A 14,334-nucleotide genomic window follows, 5' to 3' on the forward strand; every position below is an offset into this window, starting at 1 on the left:
ACTTCGATCTGGACGCAGGGGAGAAACATCGGTCCAGAACAACGGCCACAGCACTGAACTTCCGAAAAGGGAATTTCGAAGGGATGAGACTCATAGTAGGAAAGAAGATTAAGAAGAGGATAGGCACTGTAAAAACACTAGAGCAAGCTTGGTGCCTTTTTAAGGAAATAGTCACTGAGGCACAAAATCTATACCACGTATCAACAAAGGATCCAAGAGGAAAAAGAACCAGCGTGGCTCACTGTAGAGGTGAAGGAAGTGATCAGAGACAAGAAATCTTCATTTAAGGAATGAAAAAGATCAAAAACGGATGAAAACTAGAGCAAGCACAAACAACATCAATGCAGGTGCCATAGGGTGGTAAAAGGAGTCAAAAGAGACTACGAGGAAAAATAGCCAAGGAGGCAAAAAACTTCAAGCTGTTCTTTCAATATATCAAGGGGAAACGTCCCACGAAGGAAGCGGTGGGACCATTATATGACCGTGGAATAAAGGGAGCACTAAAAGAGGAAAAAGCAATTGCTGACAAACTGAACACATTTTGTGCATCTGTATTTACCGAAGAAGATTTACACAGCATACCGAAACCCATCAGATTATATGCTGGAAACGAAGACGGAAAGCTGATAGGATTGACAGTCAGTCTAAAGGAGGTGTGTAGGCAGATTGATAGGCTTAAGAGCGATAAATCACCGGGACTGGATGGCATCAATCTGAGGGTCATCAAGGAACTGAAAGGGACCATAGCTGAACTGCTTCAACTAATAGCCAATCTGTCGATCAAATCGGGAAAGATTCCAGAAGACTGGAAGGTGGCATATGTTACACCGATCTTCAAAAAAGGTTCGAGGGGAGATCCGGGAGACTACAGACCACCGAGTCTGACTTCGGTACCGAGAAAGATGGTAGAGTCGCAGATAAAGGACCACATCATTGATCACCTTGACGGACATGGGCTGATGAGGCCCAGTCAGCATGGTTTTAGCAAAGGCAGATCATGTTTGACGAACTTGCTGCACTTCTTTGAGGGAGTAAACAGACAGATAGACAAGGGCGATCCGATAGACATTGTGTATCTGGATTTTCAGAAGGCGTTTGACAAGATTCCTAATGAACAACTATTTTAGAAAATTGCGAGCCATGGAATCGAGGGTCAAATACTTACGTGGATTAAAAATGGTTGGCAGATAGGAAACAGAGAGTAGGGGCTAAGTGGACAATACTCAGACTGGAGGAGCATCACCAGTGGGGTGCCGCAAGGCTCAGTGCTTGGACCTGTTCTCTTCAACATCTTTATAAATGATCTGGGCATTGGTACAACGAGTGAGGTGATTAAATTTGCAGATGATACGAAGTTATTCAGAGTATTGAAGACACAGGGGGATTGCGATGATCTGCAACGTGACATAATCAGGCTCGAGGAATGGGCATGAACATGGCAAATGAGGTTCAACGTAGATAAATGTAAAATGATGCATGTAGGTAACAAAAATTTCATGCACGAATACAGGATGTCCGGGGCGGTACTTGGAGAGACCTTCCAGGAAAGAGACTTGGGAGTTCTGATCGACAAGTCGATGAAGCCGTCCATGCAATATGCGGCGGCGGCGAAAAGGGCGAACAGAATTCTAGGAATGATAAAGAAGGGGATCACGAACAGATCGGAGAAGGTTATCATGCTGCTGTACCGGGCTATGGTGCGCCCTCATCTGGAGTACAGCATCCAGCACTGGTCGCCATACAATCTAAACAATGGTAACTTTTTGAATAAAGACCTATGACCTTTGACTACTAACAGCAATTATCAATCCATGCCGTGGATACAGTTAAGGGGAATGGTTAATCTGCTGGCTATTCTGTGCATTAAATAAATACCTGCAGGTCTGATTTGCAAACGATGTTCCCAAATGTTCCCATTTCCTTAAGGATTGGCCACAAAGAATCCACCTTTTCAGCCATCGACATTGGGACGCCAATTGCATTCTTCAGTGCATCCTGTATCGCAGCATCACGTCTGCAGGAGAATGAAAACATGAAAGGGAAGGTACATTTTTTAAAGCACTATCAATTAAGATTAGCCTTGCATTTCTATCATACTTGGCATTTTGATTGTTTCACATGCACTATATATTCTGTCTGTAAAAATCTGCTTATTGAAATGCTGTGAGTCTTATAGGTCAGATTTACTAGAAGATTCAACCACACACAATACCATACACTATCATGCATCAATGCAGCCACTGTATTTAGCATGGGCCCTATTATATGCAATGCAACCTATTTATTAACACCACAAGTTAAGGTATTAACATATATAAATGTGATAACATACTTTTTGAATAAAGACATATGTCCTTTGACTACTAGCAGCAATGATCAATCCATGCTTAGACCTAAGAATTGTGAGCCAGTGCCCTTGTACCCTACGGAAGGAAGTCCCAGGAAAGAGGTTCCCCTTAAAAGAACTTCCCCTTAAAAAAAAGAAGCCCCTCTCTGTCTCAGGGAAAGAGAAGCCCCAGAGTAGTGCTGCCCAATTCAGGGAATAATTTTTTGATTCAATTCGATTTGGCCCATTGAATTGATTTTTCAATTTGATTCAATTTTCCTGCCCAATTGGGTGTTTTTTTCAAACATCCTGGCGGGTTTATTTTGTAGCCTCTTCACCCACCCCACCCCCCTTTGCCCTCTCCAACCCCACACTAGCACCATGGTGTAAACAAAATAAATAAAAAAAGACTTTTCCTCTTTCTGTAAGGTCCTAGCTCATGCTCGCTGTCTAACACCAGCTCTGGCAGGATACACATTTCAAATCTGACATATTGTAACCACAAATTAGAAAATAAATTTATTTTTTCTATCTTTTGTTGTCTGGTCATTTATTATTGAAATCATGTTGGTCCCAAGCTCTGGTTTATATTTGTCTTCTCTTAACTAGCTTGCAAGGGTCTCCTGCCCATTTTATATTTTCTTCTTTCACCATGGTCACCATCCATCTTCCATCTCTGTACCTTCCCTTCCACTGCTATATCCAATATTTGTTTCTTTCTCACTGTCTACCATCTCTCTTGTGCCCTGTGTTAAACCTCTCTATTTTCCTGCAGGAAACGAAGACGGGAAACTGACAGGGTTGACGGTCAGTCTAGAAGAGGTATGAAGGCAGATTGATATGCTTAAAAATGATAAATCTCCGGGACCGGATGGCATCCATCCGAGGGTCATCAAGGAACAGAAAGGGGTTATAGCTGAACTGCTTCAACTAATAGCCAATCTGTTGATCAAATCAGGAAGGATTCTGGAAGACTATAAAGTGGCAAATGTTACGTCGATCTTTAAGAAAGGTTCGAGGGGAGATCTGGGAAACTACAGTCTGACCTCGGTACCGGGAAAGATGGTAGAGGCGCTGATAAAGGAACGCATCATTGATCATCTTGATGGACACAATCTGATGATGATCAGCCAGCACGGCTTCAGTAAAGGAAGATATTGCTTGACAAACTTACTGCACTTCTTCGAGGGAGTAAACAGGCAGATAGACAAGGATGACCAAGTCGACATTGTATATCTGGATTTTCAGAAGGCGTTCGACAAGGTCCTACATGAATGACTGCTTCGAAAAATTATGAACCATGGAAAAGAGGGTGATATATTCACATGGATTAAAAACTGGTTAGCGGATAGGAAACAGAGAATGGGGGTAAATGGACAATACTTGGATTGGAAAAGCGTCATGAGTGTTGTGCCGCAGGGTTCAATGCTTGGGCCCGTGCTCTTCAACATATTTATAAACGACCTGGAAATTGGTACAACGAGCAAGGTGATTATATTTGCAGATGATACAAAGTTATTCAGAGTAATGAAGACACAGAAGGATTGCGAAGACCTGAAATGTGACATAAACATGCTTAAGGAATGGGCTGCGACTTGGCAAATGGGGTTAAACATGGATAAGTATAAGGTGATGCATGTCAGTAACAAAAATCTTATACACAAATACAAGATGTCCGGTGCAGTACTCGGAGAGACCCCCCAGGAAAAAGACTTGGGAGTACTGATAGACAAGCCAATGAAGCTGTCTGTGCAATGTGCGGCGGTGGCAAAAAGTGCAAACAGAATGCTAGGAATGATTAAGAAGGGGATCACAAACAGATTGGAGAAGGTTATCATGCTGCTATACTGGGCCATGGTATGCCCCCACCTGGAATACTGCATCCAGCACTGCATTGCCGTACATGAAGAAGGACATTGTACTACTCGAAAGGGTCCAGAGAAGAGTGACTAAAATGGTTAAGGTGCTGGCGGAGTTGCCGTACAGTGAGAGATTAGAGAAACTGGGCCTCTTCTCCCTTGAAAAGAGCAGACTGAGAGGGGACATGATCGAAACATTCAAGATAATGAAGGGAATAGACTTAGTAGATAAAGACAGGTTGTTCACCCTCTCCAAGGTAAAGAGAACGAGAGGGCACTCTCGTTAAAAGGTGATAGATTCCGTACAAACATATGGAAGTTCGTCTTCATCCAGAGAGTGGTAGATATCTGGAATGCTCTTCCAGGGGCTGTTATTTGGGAAAACACCCTCCAGGGATTCAAAACAAAGTTAGACAAGTTCATGCTGAACCAGAACGTACACAGGTAAGGCTAGACTCAATTAGGGCACTGGTCTTTAACCTAAGGGCTGCCACGGGAGTGGACTGCTGGGCACAATGGACCACTGGTCTGCAATTCTTATGTTGTTATATTCTCCATTATCATCTGCAACATTTCTTTCTCTCCCCTTGCACCATCTCTCCCTGCTCTCCACTCTATGTCCAACATTTCTCCCTCTCTCTTCTCCATGCATTTCTCTCTCCCCTCCACCATATGCAGGATTTCTCCCTGTCACCCCTTTCTACCTCTTTGTTGCATCTTTCCCTTCCTCTCCTGCATCCCTTGTCCAACAATTCTTTCTCTCTCCCCCCCATGTGCAGCAGCTTTCTATCCTTCCTATCCTCCTATGTAGTAGCTTTCCATCACTCCCTCCCAATCCCCCTGTGCAGTAGCTTTCCATCCCTCCCTCCCATCCCCCAGTGCAGCACCTTTCCATCCATCCCTCTCATCCCCCTGTGCAGCACCTCCCAAACAACTCCCTCAAGTTTCAAGTTTATTAGGTGACTTGATTAATCGCTTAATCAAACATTCTAAGCGATGTACACTATAAAATTTACAATTATTAGAAAACAATACAATACGTACAAATACTTAAATAATGGTAAATTGCTCTTAATTTTAACATTACTAAACATAGGGTAAGGAGGGATGAAATACAATTCATAAAGTAAAGAAGAAACATTGAGGGAAAATACAAAAGGGAAACAAAGTAAAATATAATACTCCAATAATAAAATTATGTTGTAAAGGCATCTTTAAAAAGGAAGGTTTTTAACTCGGTTTTAAATTTTCCAAACTCTTTCTCCTCCCGTAAAAAAATAGGGAGGGCGTTCCAAGTCTGCGGTGCTGTACATGAAAAAATAAATTGTCTCCTCCTATTAATAATTTTTAATGAAGGAATAGATAGCAGATTTTGTTCGCTAGATCGTAGAATTCTCTTTGCAGAATATGGAATAAGTAACCTAAATAAAAATGCAGGGGTCTTATTGTTTAGAGTTTTAAAAATAATTATGCATAACTTATAAGTGATTCTATGAATAACAGGAAGCCAATGAGTCTTTTTGAGGAGAGGTGTTACATGATCAAATTTTTTAGACTTAGTTATTAATTTTATAGCTGTATTTTGTATAATTTGTAGTCGTTTTATATCATATAATGCAATTCCTTTGAATAAAGAATTGCAGTAATCAATTTTAGACATCACCAAAGAGTGAATCAATATAGTAAGTGCTTTGGGACAGAGAAATTTAGAGATGGAACAAATTTTACGTAACCTATAAAAGGTAGTTTTCACAATGTTACTGATATGATCATGATAATTAAGTTTATTATCAAAGATTACCCCTAAAATTTTTGTATTTTTAACTAATTGTAGGGGAGCGTTATGAATTGAAATTGGAGAAACAAGAGGAAAACTATCCTTCCAAGGAAATAGCATAACATTGGTTTTTTTGATATTGAGTGCCAGTCTGTTTTTATCTAGCCAATGATGAACTTGATCAAGTTTTCCATTAATGGCCGAAATTTCACTTATGTTATTATTATTTAAGGGGTGCAATAATTGTATATCATCGGCATAGGCAAAAACATGAAATCCTACGGATTGGCATAATGTCATCAGTGGTGCTAGAAAAATATTAAAAAGCAAAGGTGAAAGAATAGATCCTTGTGGAACTCCATGTGAAATCTGAGAAGGTAGGGATGAAGAATTATTGAAAATAACTGTAGATGTACGATCACTAAAGTAAGATGTGAACCAGGCTAGAACTTCATCTGTAACCCCAATAGATTGAAGTCGAGCAAGGAGTAACTGGTGATCAATCGTATCAAACGCTGCTGAAAGATCCAGAGAAATTAACAGCACCGATTGATGATGATCTAAGAAATATTGAATAGAAGTTGTCATACCAATAAGGGAGTGTTCTGTACTATGGTGTTGTCTAAAACCGGTTTGATTCGGATGTAACACATTAGTTTGTTCTATAAACTCTGAAATTTGGTTGAAAACAATTTTTTCTGTTAATTTTGCCAAAAATGTAATATTAGATATTGGTCTATAGTTAGACAGTTCATCGTGATCTACATTTTTTTCTTTAATAATTGGACGGATATATGATTTTTTTTCCAATCTAAGGGCACCGTATGTTGATTTAAACTCTCTGTAACTAATACATGAATCAAAGGCCCAAAGATGTCAAAATATTGTTTAAGAATTAGTGGTGGTATTTGATCAGCTTTTGAACTTTTGATATTCAGAGTTTTTAGAGTAATTTCAATCTCATTTATGCTAGGCATTTTGAATTTTGAACATTTAGAGGATAGTAAATCTGGATTAATCTGTTCAGAATCACTTGAAAGTGGTAAATTTTTGAATGATTTCCTAATGTTGATAATTTTTTCAGTGAAATAGTCAGCAATTTCTTGGGCTGTAGGAACTCTGCTACTTGAATCATTATGTATTTTATTATTCGATGTTATTTTATTGAGGATGTTATAAAGAATAGAAGGGTTTTTAGCTTTTAAAATTTTTCCAGAATAGTATTTCATTTTGGTTTGATTTATTTTTGTTTTATAAATTTTCACATGTTCCTTGTATGTCATAAGATTATTCTGGGATTTATCCTTCCTCCACCATGATATCCAACATCCGGGCCTCCCAAAGCAGCAGCAGTGGTGGCAGTGGCCGGCAGGAAGAGGCAGCGCTCTGAACAGTCTGCTTATGGCCTGCCCCGCCAAGGCTTCCTCTGCCACATCATCAGTGATGTGGCAGAGGGAAGGTTCTGGTGGGGCAGGTCAGGAGCATCCTGTTCTGAGCACTGCCTCTACACACCGGCTACCACAGCTGCTGCTTTAGGAGACCCAGAGGTGTCAGGACTCACTGAATCAATAAGACCGATTTTTTTAAAAAGTGAATCGGTGAATCGATTCGAATCGGCATATCGGGCCGCACTACCACTGAGTGAATCATTTTCCTAAAGCCATAAACTTACATAGGGAGAAGAGAAGTGTAATTCAAAACACTTTAGGAACCTGGAGAGACCTAGGGAAGGGCAGGACTGGGTTCCATGGCAAAGGAAGAGATGAACCTTTATTTTTAAGGAGGTTGACCAATCCCTGAGAAATAGCTGCAAACCTATCTCCTTCAGGGAATAAATTGAGTAACAGCTGAATACACCAATAGCAGAGGAAGAACACGTGGAAGTGAGAGGAGCCCACGTGAGAGGAGAAGAGGCAGTGACAAGCAAGAGGTTTACTGAAAGAAATGCTCAGGGAAAGGAGATGGCAAAGGCTAGAGGTTTATGAACAACCAGAACCTATGCAGGTAGAAGCTCTGGAGAGAGAAATCCTAAGCTGGATTAGTTCGCCAGCTGAAGGTGAGCCAGTCATCTTTTCCATGCAGTGGTGCAGTAAGGGGGGGGGCGGTATACTCTGGGCACCATCTTAGTGGGGTGCTGGCACCCCTCATCCTCTCTGCCCCTCCTGCTCTTTCCCACTCATCCCCCCGCTGCGTGCACGCCTTCACTCTCCCCACCACCATCACCACCACCGTACCTCTAGGTCTTCTCACATGAGCAGTAACTCCAACCTGCTGCTCACGCCAGCATTGGCTCTCCCTCTGATGTCACTTCTGGGTCCTGTGCCCAGGAAGTGATGTCAGAGGGAGAGCCAACGCTGACAACAAGTTGTGATGCTGCTCGTGCTGAGGAACTTAAAGAGGTATGGGGAAGGGGAAGGGCTCACGCGTGTGTCAGGGGGGTAGGGAAGGAGCAGGGAGGGGTATATCTCACCCTTGTTGTGCCACTGTTCCTATGCATTTGGAATAAAAGGGAATTAATCTACCCTGTTAGTAGAAAAATTTCCTGACTTTTGTTTGTGAGCAGTGTAAGAAAGAAAAGACTGCTGAGATAATAGGTGGGAAAAAGTTTTTTAGCTTTTGTTTGTGAGTAATGGGAGACACAAGAGACTGCCAACCAAGCTAGCAGATACATCCATTAGTATGTTTCAATACAAGTTGTGATTTTTTTTTTTTTTTTTTGCTTGGCACTGCTGCAATTTTGGGAGAAATCAGCTACAAAGGAGAACTGGGGGAGGGCCTAGTAATTACTGGAGTTGGGTGGGTTCTCCCTTCTCCGTTGCAGTTTATACCTGACTGGAATTGGGGTGAAGTTAAAGGTAACAATATTGCTGTTAATCCAGCCCCCCTCTAAACTGTTTTTTCCTCCCTCTCTCCCCTCCATCCATGTTGTTTTGCCAGCCCTCCATTTACACTGTTTCTCCAGCCCCTCCTCTCCCTCCTCTAATGTTGCTTCTCTCACAACCTCTCTAGCTCCCAACTTCCTCACCTACCTCCTCCCTGGGCCCGAATGCTGCAATTTAATCTTTGAGCAGCCATCAGCAGCGAGATAAGCCTGCTGCAGACGGCCTGCTCCTGAAGCTGCCTCTCTGCAAGTCCTGCCTACATGGGAATAGTAAGTTGCAGCAGAGAGGTGGTTTCCGGGGCAGGCCAGTAGCAGGCATACCTCATTTCTGCTGCTGACTGCTCGAAGATTAAATTACAATAGCCAGCCCTGGGAGGAGGTAGGTGGGGGGAGCTGTAAGAGTCGGCTAAACCTGGAGAGACTCCCCCATTTTAAAAAATGGGCACCTGGACAGTCCTTGAAAAGGAGGACATGTCCGAGTTTTCCTGGATATCTGGTACCCCTATGTGAATGGAACATAAACCTTTTTTAATAATGCCCTGAAAAACACATTAAGATCCCAAGAAAGGAATGGAAGTTTTACCAGGAGCCTGATACCCTTTAGAAATCTGGCTATGTTCAGCTGAGACACCAGTGTAGATATGTGGTCTCGAGCCTTAAAACAAGAGTGTCCCGCTACTTGGACTCTGAGGGATGCTACCGTAAGTCCCTTGTCAAGGCTGGCCTGGAGGAAAGCTAACATCACAGACATTGGAGCAGAGAAGTGCTCCTCATTTTCCTGGATGCACAGTGCTAGAAAGTTTGCCAAGCCTTAGCATAGGCAGAGATCATTGTTGATTTCTTAGACCTGAATAGTGTAGCAATGTCTACCTCTGAATATCCCTTGCACACTAATGCCTCACACTCAAGAGCCATAAGAGCAAAGCAATCTGGATCTTCTATAACCAATGGTCCCTGAGAAAGAAGGTCTGGCTGCACTTACTGTCCAAGTCTGGGACCTGTCTGAAAATGCACTACATCTGCATACCACAGTCTGGGGCCACAACAATGACCTTTCCTCGATGGCTTGCGATCCTGTGGAGGATTTGTCCTATCATGGGCCACAGAGGGAACATGTACAACAGCTTGCTCTGTAATCATGGCTGGACCAGAGAGTCCAGACCCAAGCTTCTGGGCTCAGACCTTCAACTGAAGAACCTGTCCACCTTCTTGTTTTGTGCTATTGCCATGAGGTTGAACAATGGGCGACCCTAGCGACGAACAATGGTTTGGAAGCCTGATGCAGACAGTATCCACTCGCCTAGATCCAAGTTCTGTCTGCTGAGGAAATCAGCTTGGACATGTTCTCGCCTGCTACATGTGCCGCTGAGAGTTCTTGAAGATGAAGTTCTGCCCAGTTGAACAGTAAGCGTGCTTCCATACACAGCTGGGTACTTTTGGTGCCTCCTTGGCAATTGACATAGGCCACTGCAGTAGCATTGTCTGAGAAGACTTGGACTGCCTGACCTTCCAGAATCTTCTGCAGCTTCTGTAAAGCCAGTCAAATGGCTCGAAGTTCCAGCCTGGTGATCGGCCAATGACCCTGAATCGGTCGATGGTTGTAGTGAGCTCCCCAGCCAAAGGGACTGGCATCCATCGTCACAATTACCCAGGAAGCAGCACTTAGGGATATGCCCTTGATTGATGACTAAGGGTGGAGCCACCAGTCCATACTGGCCTGGGCTTCCAGAGGGGGTTCTGGAGGGGGGATGGAAACAGTATTTTAGGAAACTGTTTTTTTACAGCAGTGAGTGTATGTGTGTGTTGATCATTCATCATTTTCTGAATTAGAATAGGGCTTTTCTTTTCATGATGATCCTTTTTTCTATTACATGTTATGTCAAACCTTTATTTTTCTACTTACATTGTAAGGTCTTGCTGGTTTATCATTGCAGAGGGAATTTGAGCTCTGCTCAGCTAAATAAGGAGATGCCATTTTATTATTACAGAGTGCTAAACAGTTATTTTATAGACATCTTTAACCTACCACAGATATCTAGTGGTGATTTCTAGATTAACATTAACACTTATTCCTACTTGGTACATGAAGCAGTGCAGGGTTCTTGTTCTGAGGATAATTTTACTTTCTGTGTTCTCATGATGCATACCTGAATTTATCCTCAGTACCACCAACTCTAGGAAGTTTTGTTGCAACCTGTAGAGCATATATACAGAACAGTGATTAATGGATAGCATAGTGATTAAGCAGATTTTTTTTTTTTTTAAATCAATAAATATGCTAAGTACTTCTTTGCACAGTGACTGACACAGCAAAGAATATCCCAACTGAACAGCAATCCCTGATGAACTACCCAGACACAAAACCACCACCAGAGAAGGAAAGCCAACAAGAATCCACACAATGAGGTGAGAATCTTCTCCCATTAAAGTTTAAATAACTTATCTAAAAAAAGTTTTGTATGAAAAAGGACTAAATGCAGAAAAGAGGAAAAACTGGAAAACAGACCAAAATAATAGAGCCCCTAGCCCAATCTAAAGCTCCTAGTGCATCTCTCAGAATTAAATATCCTCATTACCTAGATCACAGAAACAACAACTTAATACTCGACGATCAGGTAATCAACCCAACGATTTCTTCTCTCTTGGTTAATACTACAAATTACTAACATCACTATTCTCCATCAAGTGAGCCAACCCTTCTCATACTGTCACACAGCAAACTGACTACGATGAAATGGGTACTTTTAATATGCATATGCCTGATGTCAAGATCATCTGGGAGGTGTGTTGCAGGGTTGGCACACAGCAGCAAGGATTTTTTTCTTTTAAGTTTGCGGTATGACTATGATAGTGTGAAGGTTGGGGATAGTGGCATAGCCAGACTGCTAAATTTGGGTGGGCATGAAACAAATTAGGTTGGCACAATATTTTCTCTGCTCCTCTCCTACCCCCACCCCCACTCTTTACTCCTCCAATGGCATATCACAATTCAGAATATAAATAACTGTAGCTAATAAGGATCCCCAAGCTCTGTGTGCTGAAGACTTCTACTGAAGGTGGCCAGAACTCCCTTTTTTATCAAGTTTGGCAGGCAGCAGCAATGTTCCTGAACCACTGATGTTGGCATCCTACTCAAGCATAGTTATCGGTGACTCAAGGATTGTGCTACACATGCTGAGGTTGGTAGAAGAAAATTCTGGCCGCCTTTGGAGAAGGTTCTCAGCTGGTGGCACTTGGAGACCCCCACCAGCCACAGCAAGAGTCAGGGCTGGTATAAGACATGCTGGGGTCCAGGTCACAAAATAAAGACCTCCTGATTTCCTCTCTTACCTTCTCCCCTTCAATCTCCCCCACCTATCATTACTATCCTACCAACATCCTCTCACCAAATACAGAAGAGAATCCCAAACATTGAACTGGAAACCCTAAGACATTAAACTTCATATGTACTACAACACTAAAGAAATAAAAACAAATGTGTTTCCTTTAATATTTAACACAATACAAAGACATCTGCTATGCACATTTCTTAAAGTATTTCATTTAATACATTCAAACATTTCTACTTTTGTTTTCTGGACATTTTATTTTTCTTTCGTGCTGCTTTCCTGCTAATTCTCTTTCCAGTGACTACTTGTCCATTTTTTTTCTCATCTCATGTACTTCTCCCTCACAACACCTACTTTGACATACTGATCTTTCTTTTTAGCTGTTTCCTTTTTTTTTTTCTTTACTGCCTCTCTGTTCATTCAAATTTCATCCTTTTTCTCATTTTTTTTTTCCTTTTTAGCTATCTATCAAATTCAATCTCCTGAGGATTTCCAGTAGACCTCCATGTCAAATGGACACATATAAGACTGCTCTGTGTCCCTCCATCACCCCTTCAGTAATTTTAGCACTGCTGAGGGGCTGAAATATCACGGTGAATTGTTAACAGATGTCAGAGCAGTGGAGTCCTCGAAAATGCCTTGGGTCCTCAAAGAGAAAGTTACACCAACAATAACAGAGTTATACACATACAAGGCCACTAAACCTGGGGCTTTAAGCAGTGCCATGCCAACCAAAAGAGCTCTGCCAATGACAGTCACCACCACATCAGGTAGCTGCAGCAGCAGAGAATGAATCCTTAGCACATGTACTATCTGTGAGCCTGTAACCACATCTCACTGGAAAGAAAGGGCTGAAGAAGAAGTCTCCAGCTGGGGGAAGGGGAGAAGTAGCTAATTATTCCCTGTCACGAGAGAAAAACATATCCCTGCCCTGGACACTGGGAAGAACACAGGTTTGTTCCTTTCCCAGAGCCACAAACTCAGATAGGGATAATTCAGTTTTAACCCAAGAGACTTTAGGTTCCTGGGGAGGCCAGGAGAATAATAGGACTTTGTCCCATTGTAGGAAGGGCAGGAGGAATTTCTTTCCCCTAAATGTTGACCATTCTTCTGAGGACTGAGATAAAGCCCCTGAGAATAAGCTGATGAGCAGCAGACCTCACCAATAGGTGAGGAAGAGCCCATGGAATTAGGTGGGGAAGACATGGGGAAGGGGGAGCGAGTCTAGGGGCGATATGCCCAGGAGAGGAGAAGGACAGTGTAGGAAGATTTTGAAAAGTCATTACCCATGTACATACAAGGGCCAGAAAGAGATGCAGGAAGCTTGGGGAGCTCTGCTGAGGAAGGTGAACCTTTCTATGGACTTTTAAATAACAAAGGCTATCCTAAATAAGGTATGTGCCTGTTTGAAAGTTTACCTGTAACCTGAGCTCCCCTTGAAGCCCCAGAAAGAAGGGGAAAGGTTGGTTGGGGTTTTATAAATAGTGCTTGAGAGGCAATAGTGTCAAGACAGTTGAAAGGGGACAGATTCAAAACAAATGCCAGGAAGTTCTTCTTTACCCAACGTGTGGTGGACACCTGGAATGCGCTTCCAGAGGATGTAATAGGGCAGAGAACGGTACTGGGGTTTAAGAAAGGATTGGACAATTTCCTGCTGGAAAAAGGGATAGAGGGGTATAGATAGAGGATTACTGCACAGGTCCTGGACCTGTTGGGCCGCCGCGTGAGCAGTCTGCTGGGCACGATGGACCTCAGGTCTGACCCAGCGGAGGCATTGCTTATGTTCTTATGTTCTTATGATACAATGGCAGCTTCTCTCCTTGTGTTTTTCTTTTGAGACTTTTAAAACATTAAAAGGATCCACCTATCTTGGAGGATTAGGGAGGGCCTGATAAATACAAGGGTTTGGGTGAAGTTCTCCCTCCCTTTTTCCAGTCTGTACCTTGCTAGGAATAGGGTAAAGTTTAGAGGTAGCTGAAATGATTTTTGTTAACTGAGTGATGTTTAATCTTTGAACAGAGCTGTATGAAAAATGAAGCTAAAGCAGTGGTATACCTTTGAAAGGAGATGCATGGGAAATGAACAGATTTTTTTTTTTTTCAGGGGGGGGTGTATTTTAGAACTGAAAGGGGTTTAGCAAGAATAGGATTGAATCTGGGAGC

At 42.3% G+C, this 14,334-nt stretch overlaps 1 protein-coding gene across 1 annotated transcript in view; it reads right to left on the reverse strand.

Annotated features, from left to right (window-relative positions):
* The window catches only part of FTCD (formimidoyltransferase cyclodeaminase), a 291,968-nt gene that overhangs the window by 44,661 nt on the left and 232,973 nt on the right, over positions 1 to 14,334 (reverse strand). Inside the window, exons 11-12 of the mRNA XM_033947252.1 lie at positions 10,991 to 11,037; positions 1,876 to 2,014 (exon numbers count right to left, since the gene is read on the reverse strand). Of these exons, the coding sequence (XP_033803143.1) occupies positions 1,876 to 2,014; positions 10,991 to 11,037 (186 nt within the window). The remainder of the gene's footprint in view (positions 1 to 1,875; positions 2,015 to 10,990; positions 11,038 to 14,334) is intronic.

This window comes from Geotrypetes seraphini, chromosome 5 (genome assembly GCF_902459505.1).
Source record: "Geotrypetes seraphini chromosome 5, aGeoSer1.1, whole genome shotgun sequence".
Taxonomy (NCBI): Eukaryota; Metazoa; Chordata; class Amphibia; order Gymnophiona; family Dermophiidae; genus Geotrypetes; species Geotrypetes seraphini.